The sequence below is a fragment of the Crocuta crocuta genome, unplaced genomic scaffold (genome assembly GCF_008692635.1).
Source record: "Crocuta crocuta isolate KB4526 unplaced genomic scaffold, BGI_CrCroc_1.0 scaffold119, whole genome shotgun sequence".
In the NCBI taxonomy this organism is placed as follows: Eukaryota; Metazoa; Chordata; class Mammalia; order Carnivora; family Hyaenidae; genus Crocuta; species Crocuta crocuta.
This window is the reverse complement of record NW_027551562.1, coordinates 10,182,784-10,189,266: the sequence shown is the minus strand read 5'-3', so window position 1 is coordinate 10,189,266 and position 6,483 is coordinate 10,182,784. Positions and strand designations below refer to the sequence as shown.

The window sequence follows — 6,483 nt, the reverse complement described above, 5'->3', positions numbered from 1 at the left end:
GGGGGGGCTCTGTTTCCCCTGGGGGGTGGGTATGGCTGCACCTCCGTGTGCACATCAAGGGCAGACGTCACTGAATTCGCCCTTGGCAGGTGGTGGCAAGTCTGTCCACGTTTTATATTCTCTGGGCTTTTGGGGACCTGGCCCCGGGCAGCACCCGGATGATGGAGCTGGGGACATATGCCCCCAAGGGTCTTCAGGGTGCCGCCTGGAAGCAGGCAGGAGCCCCATGAGCGAGGCCTGAGTGGCAGCCCGAGGTGGGTGCTCCCCGGCGGGGACGAGGCAGGGTGGGTGCCCCTCTCGGGCCTGTCTGGGTCAGCGTCCGGGCTCAGGAGCCACACTCCCGGCCCCGCGCGCCCGGAAGGCCCTCAACTGGCCACGATGTCAGTTGGGGGCGGAATTCTCAGGACAGGGCGGCCGTTGGGAACCGGGGCCAGTGGGGAAACCTGGTTTCTGGACTCACTTTCTCAAGAGACGAGTCCCCATTGGGCCCTAGGATCGGAGACTCAGGAGGCCGCTCTCAGAGGTACTGCCCCCACCTGAGCCACGGGCAGAAGGCCGGATGGGGCCACGCCCACAGGCCTTTCTAGATGCCCCCACCCCACCCCCCAGCACTCAGGGCACCGGGCTCGCAACTACAGATGATTTTAACAGAGGCCTCCGGTGACCTCCAAACGACATTGGGGAAAGCCTGGCAGGGGCTGCTCCTGCCTGGGGTGGCACAGTCCCCCGGGTCATGGGAGCAGGGCCTCTCAGGGTCACCTCGGCCTGGCTTTGCTCCCAACCCTGTGAATTCACAAGTGTCCTCAAAATCTGCCCCCACCCTCATCAACGGGGCTTCCTCAGAGAATAAATCCTTTGCTGTCTGGTGGTGCTTGGTGACCTTGAGCCGTCACTGCCTCCTAGCGGCTCGGACGTCTGCTGGACGCTGCTGTCCTGCCCCCTGTGAACCTCTCCCCCAACACTGGCCCCTCCCAGGCCTGAGCAGACCCCCACCCTCCAGGCCTGGGCCTGACCCCACCCTGTCTTCTTCTCAGGGTCCTCGGAACTCAGAACTGGGCAGAGCCCCCCTGTTTAGCCTCCCCACCACAGGGCCCAGCTGTCCGCAGGGCTCGAGGTAGTGTCCCCTGACTATTTTTGTAAGAAACAGAGTGTGAGCAGGGGAGGGGCAGAGAGAGGGAGACAGAATCTGAAGCAGCTGCAGGCTCTGAGCTGTCAGCACAGAGCCCAACACGGGGCTTGAACTCATGGACTGTGAGATCACGACCTGAGCCAAAGTCGGACGCTTAACCGACTGAGCTCCCTCCCCTGGCGCCCCTTCTTACCTTTGTTTTTAACCTCACATCATGTTTGGTTTCCGAGGCGCATGCGTAAGGGTAGGCCCCGCTCACCGCACACAGGTTGCAAATTGTTGCAAAGGGTACAGGAAACCCTCCCCCCCCATCCTGACTCCCGGAGATGATGTCTGATTTTAAATTTGAATCATAAATTTTTTTTATTCCCTGTGGGATCCTAAGCATTTCCCCTCATCGTTAAACAGTCGTTAAAAGCATGAGTTTTGACCGCTGCCGGCCCTTCCTCTATTTTTTTTTTTTTTTTTAAATATTTTTTATTTATTTCTAGGAGAGAGAGAGAGAGAGCGTGAGCAGGGGAGGGTCAGAGAGAGAGGGAGTCACAGACTGAAACAGGCTCCAGGCTGTGAGCTGGCAGTCAGCACAGAGCCCGACGCGGGGCCCGAACCCACGAACCGCGAGATCATGACCTGAGCGAAAGTCGGACGCTTAACCGACTGAGCCACCCAGGCGCCCCCCCTTCCTCTATTTTTGAACATAGCTTTTTAGATCCGTGAAGCACCTTTGAGTAGGTGAATTTCTCCTTTTTCCATAGATTAAATTCCCGGAAGTGTGCGTCTGTGGGGGTCTGTGTGCACCCGGGGTCTTAGCTGAGATTCCCCTTGTTGGGGCTGTTACTTTCACGACCTTTTAAACAAGCTTTACATCTGCGATGGGGCCGCAAGGCGGTCAGAGCGCCTGAGTCCTCCGCCCAGGCCCAGGCCAGGGTGGGCTCCGGTGCCCTGGCCTCCTGGAAAGGCTTTGCTAAAGCTCCTTGGACCCGTCCACGATGCCCCTGGGCTGCGGATGCCTGGGCCGTGGGAGGCCCGTGTGGTCACCGCCACGCACTCGGGGTATCGGACCCCAGAGCCTCTGGGGAGGGGAGCCTGGGCCCGGTAAGGACCCGATGGCCTTGAATGTCTGCTCATCCTTCCCTCCTTCCCTAGGTCCCCAGAACTCACGGAGCTGCATGACTGAGGGGGCCCCGGTGCGCTCTGGCCTCTCCTCGGCAAGTCTGACTGTCCCCACCCTCTGTCCCTGCCCCAGAACCTGCTCTCCCGGAAGGTGACACTGCCCATGGAGGCCAAACCCAGTGAGGACTTCTGTCCCCATTGGAGGTCCAGCTGCCTGTCGCCCACCGGGGAGGAGGAGCTCAATGCTGGTGAGCAGGTGGGCCGGGGGCTGTGTGGAGCCGGGGCCCACCGGGGGGGCCTCCGGACGGCACTGTCCGGGTCTCCCCCACCGCCCCCCCCAGCTCAGAGCGCATCCCTCCCCCTGGGCCTCTGTTTCAGGTCACTTGGTTTCCGTTTGCTAAGTGTCGGCTCTGTGCGGGGTGCGGGCGCAGAGCCAAGGGCAGCACGGAGGGCGCCGTGGTCTTGTGTCTGCAGGGGGCCGAGGGCAGCCTCGGTGCACACCTGATGGAAACTTCTGGAAGGGCTTTGTCTCTGGAGTCTGACAAAGCAGGCGAGGCTTGATTTGGAGGCTTTGCTCTCCCCACCCGCCCAGGCCACCCCCTAGAAGGGATTGGGGGCCAAAGCTGCCCGGGAGCAGGCCTGGGGGGAAGGGCACTGCGTCAGTGCCAGCAGCCTCCCGTGGCCCTGACCTGCTCTGGGGGCGCCGGCCCCTGAGAGTGCTGCAAACACGAGTACACGAGTATTTTGGGTTTATCTGTGGTTCCAGTGCTGGCCAAGTAATAGATCCCAACAAGCTCTGAATGAATGAATGAATGAATGAATGAAACAAGAGACAGACCCAGACAGCAGCGGGTCAAGTGCCACTAGGGAGGCCACCTAACAAGCCTCCGTAAGCCTGGGCCCAGCACTGGCCTCGAGCGGTGGCCCTGCTGTGGGTCAGCCAGGGGTGGGGGAGCCCGAAGTGGGGCGCACTCGGACCCACCAGCAGCCCCCAGGGGGTTGATAAGGGGCCCGCGGTGGCCGAGACGGCTGAGCGCCGGATGCTGGCTCCTGGCCCACGGTCGAGACGGCAGTGCGGGGCCCACCGGCGCCTGACCCCGGGCCTGACTGTTTCCACTGCCAGCGGGGCGCGGGCCTTGCACCCCGCCCCCCTTCCTCCACATCAAAGAAGCATCATCGATGGTCTTTGTAAAACATGTGAGAGGACTTGGTTCTCAGGAAGCTCCCAGGCTGTGGTGGTTCCGAACAAACGCGGTTTTCGTTTAGATCTGAGAGCTGCTGTCATCTCTCAGAGGACGGTCCCTGCGCCCACGTCCCGGGCTGGGACAGCGTCCCCACCTCTCGCCCCTCTGCCCCTGTGCCTCGGTGAGCTGACGGAAGGAGTCCCATCTCCTTGTGGTTTCAGTTTTCGATTCTTGTATTGCTGGTGCGGGGCCTTGTGACTTTACTGGTCCCCAGCGTCCCTGGGCGCCTCTCTGCCCCTCCCTGTGGTGACACAGGGCTCTCCTGACCCAGAAGAGTCCGGCACATCGGTATTGGCCTTGTGTGGTAGGCGTTTACCGCGCGGTGGGCTGTAGCCGTGGCTTGGGCCCTAAGCTGATGTCGCTAACTCTAAAAGTGCTTTCGCTCTGTGTCGTGTTCAGAAAGCCCCTCTGCTCTGGGATTTCTAGATAACAAAGCCGCGTCTGCGTGGTGTGTTCACAGTTGTCACTGGGAAACTCAAACGTCATAACTGCCTGCTTTTTATTTTTATTTTTTTTTAAGTTTTTTATTTATTTCTGAGATAGAGAGAGAGACAGCGTGAGCAGGGGAGGGTCAGAGAGAGAGGGAGACACAGAATCCAAAACAGGCTCCAGGCTCTGAGCTGTCAGCACAGAGCCCGACGCGGGGCTCGAACCCATGAACCGTGAGATCATGACCTGAGCCGAAGTCGGACGTTTAACCACCTGAGCCACCCAGGCGCCCCTATTTTGGTGTGAGAAGTAGGGCAGGGACCTGGGTTACACTCGTACTCCCGACGATGGGCAACTCTCCTGGGCTGGAGTCTGGTGTCCCGTCACGAGGCCCGTTCCCTCCACGCGGCCGGCCGGGCTCTGCGGGTGCTGTGCCCTGGTGCCCGGGGCGGCGGCTGCCCTCTGCGTTTGCCTCCTGGCTGTGCTCACACCGGGTTCCCTGCAGACGCACCGTAAAGAAAGTCCTTTGGGCCGCGTGAGCCAGCGGGATCCGGAACCGGGAGGTCCGGGCTTCTGCTCGGCGCCCCCGCACCAGGCTGCTTTGGTGTCCTCTGCAGGGCACCCAGGCGGGGCGCTCCTGAGCAAGTCCCCGAGAGACAGGCCCCTGTGGGAGGAGGCGCTCGTCAGCAACATCAGGGCCATGTCAGCCTTGCAGAAGAGCCTGGTGTTGGAGACCGTCCAGCACCACATCCAGGAGCGCACCCAGGTGGGCCCCGGGAGCCCCGCCCCTCCGTGCGGGGCGCTACCTTCCGCCATGCAGGGCCCGCAGGGCGCAGGGAGCCTCCCTGAGCCCCGGGCCCGCACCGCCGCCTGGCTCCCGCTGGCCTCGGCTGTCCTCGAAGCCCCGGACCACCGGGATGTGCGGCAGAAGGTGCCAGAAGGCAGGAAGGTGTTGGGGCACATGCCGAGGGGCAGGTGGGGCGCAGACGTCGTCACTGGAGCCCGGCAGCAGGTGTGGGCCCGGGAGCCGCATGCCCCCAGGCCTTGGTGCCTGCCCCACCTCTGTGCCTGGGGACCCCCCGACCCGTGGGCTGCAGGAGGCTCCCCAGCTCTGGCCTCCTGCCATTGTGGGGGGCCAGGCCCTGCTCTTCCCTGACACCCCACATGCTCTGGCCTTCTGTCCAGGGTGAAGGCCTCAGCCACCACGGGCCGCGGCTGAGCTCCCAGGTTGGGTGGGTTCCTCCTGGCCCCTGTCCTCCACATTCTTGCTCCAGATTCTCCAGGGCTTCGGGCAGAGTAGGAGGGGATGGCAGCAGGGACTGTGCCTGCAGAGGGGGACGGGCCCCAAGCACACACACAGCTTGGCTGCGGGCCCCTGGAGCCTGGCCGATGGCTAGCCCGTGCTCGGAGAGCAGGGCAGGGAGGGAAATCCAGCCAGGGGGAAGAGTCTGTGCAAAGGCCCTGAGGCCAGCAAGATGGCAGCACGGGAGGGTGGGGAACACCGCCAGGGCCAGGCTGTCACGGGCTCACCAGCTACCTTAAGGGGCGCAGCCTCCGTCCTACAGGCGGGGGCTGCCGGGATCAGGCAGAGGTGGGCACAGCCGTCTGGCAGCACCCCCAAACATCTCCTCACCCTTTGGGAGTGGCTTGTCTTCTCTGGCCCTCCACAGGGGTCCACCCCGGGGGTTTCCCAGTGGATTCGGGGGCCAGCTCCACCCGGAGGGTCGGGTGGAGCCTGAGTTCTGTGTTCTGCCTGCAGCTCATCATGAAGGAGGCGCCCAGTGCTGGCATCCAGGAGCTCCTGGCGCCCTTGAACCTAGAGCTCAAGCAGCCTTTGGAGAAGGTCAGTGCCTGGGGTGGGGCTGCCCAGGGTCTCCTCCGTGTGCCCAGAGCCCCCCAGGAGGCCGCCCCGGCCCCTCCCCCGCTCCCCAAGTGACTCTCAGGATCTGAAGCTCTGTGTACACGGACGAAGCCAGGAAGGCTCGAGGGGTGCTGTTACGGGGACAGTGGCCTCGGGGCCGCTTCGTGTTTGGTGAGCCCTGGCTAGCGGCCAGCCAGCCCCTGCCGGGCCCCAGGGATGCGGCGGAGCCCAGGGCGGCAGCGCCTGCGTGCACGGGCCCTACGCTCTGCGAGGGAGCCTCACTCGGCACCTAGGCCGGCAGTGACAGTGCCCTCTGTTCAAGCAGTGCTACCCGAGGGGGAGGGCACGCGTTTTCATCAAGAGAGAGACAAAGCGGAATTCTGGGAGGCTCTGAATGCAGGGTCCCGTGTCTACACGAAATGAGGGGCGCAGCTCTGCCGGGGACTCCTGAGGTGAGGGGGCAGGGAGGTCTGCGTGACCAGTCGGCCCTGCACGGGTCGCCACTTAGGCCCAGCTCAGGGAGCCGGGGGCCACGGGAGCAAGATGAGGCCGGCTGGGGCAAACTGAGGCGCCACAGAGAACATGGCGTCTGGGTACTGGCCTGCAGGACCCACGAAACTTGGCGCTCAGTCTCTGGCTGCAGCCCAGGCCCGGTGAGGAAGCAGTGCCAGTGGGCGGGGGTGGTGGTGGTGCCCAGTGGGCGGGGG

General features: G+C 63.4%; 1 protein-coding gene across 1 annotated transcript in view; it reads left to right on the top strand.

Moving 5' to 3' along the window:
* The first annotated feature begins 1,845 nt into the window (after window positions 1–1,845).
* The window catches only part of LOC144219907 (maestro heat-like repeat family member 5), a 17,776-nt gene continuing 13,138 nt past the window's right edge, over window positions 1,846–6,483 (top strand). The window contains exons 1-4 of the mRNA XM_077750024.1: window positions 1,846–1,861; window positions 2,376–2,490; window positions 4,533–4,681; window positions 5,675–5,758. Of these exons, the coding sequence (XP_077606150.1) occupies window positions 2,406–2,490; window positions 4,533–4,681; window positions 5,675–5,758 (318 nt within the window). The 5' untranslated portion in view covers window positions 1,846–1,861; window positions 2,376–2,405. The remainder of the gene's footprint in view (window positions 1,862–2,375; window positions 2,491–4,532; window positions 4,682–5,674; window positions 5,759–6,483) is intronic.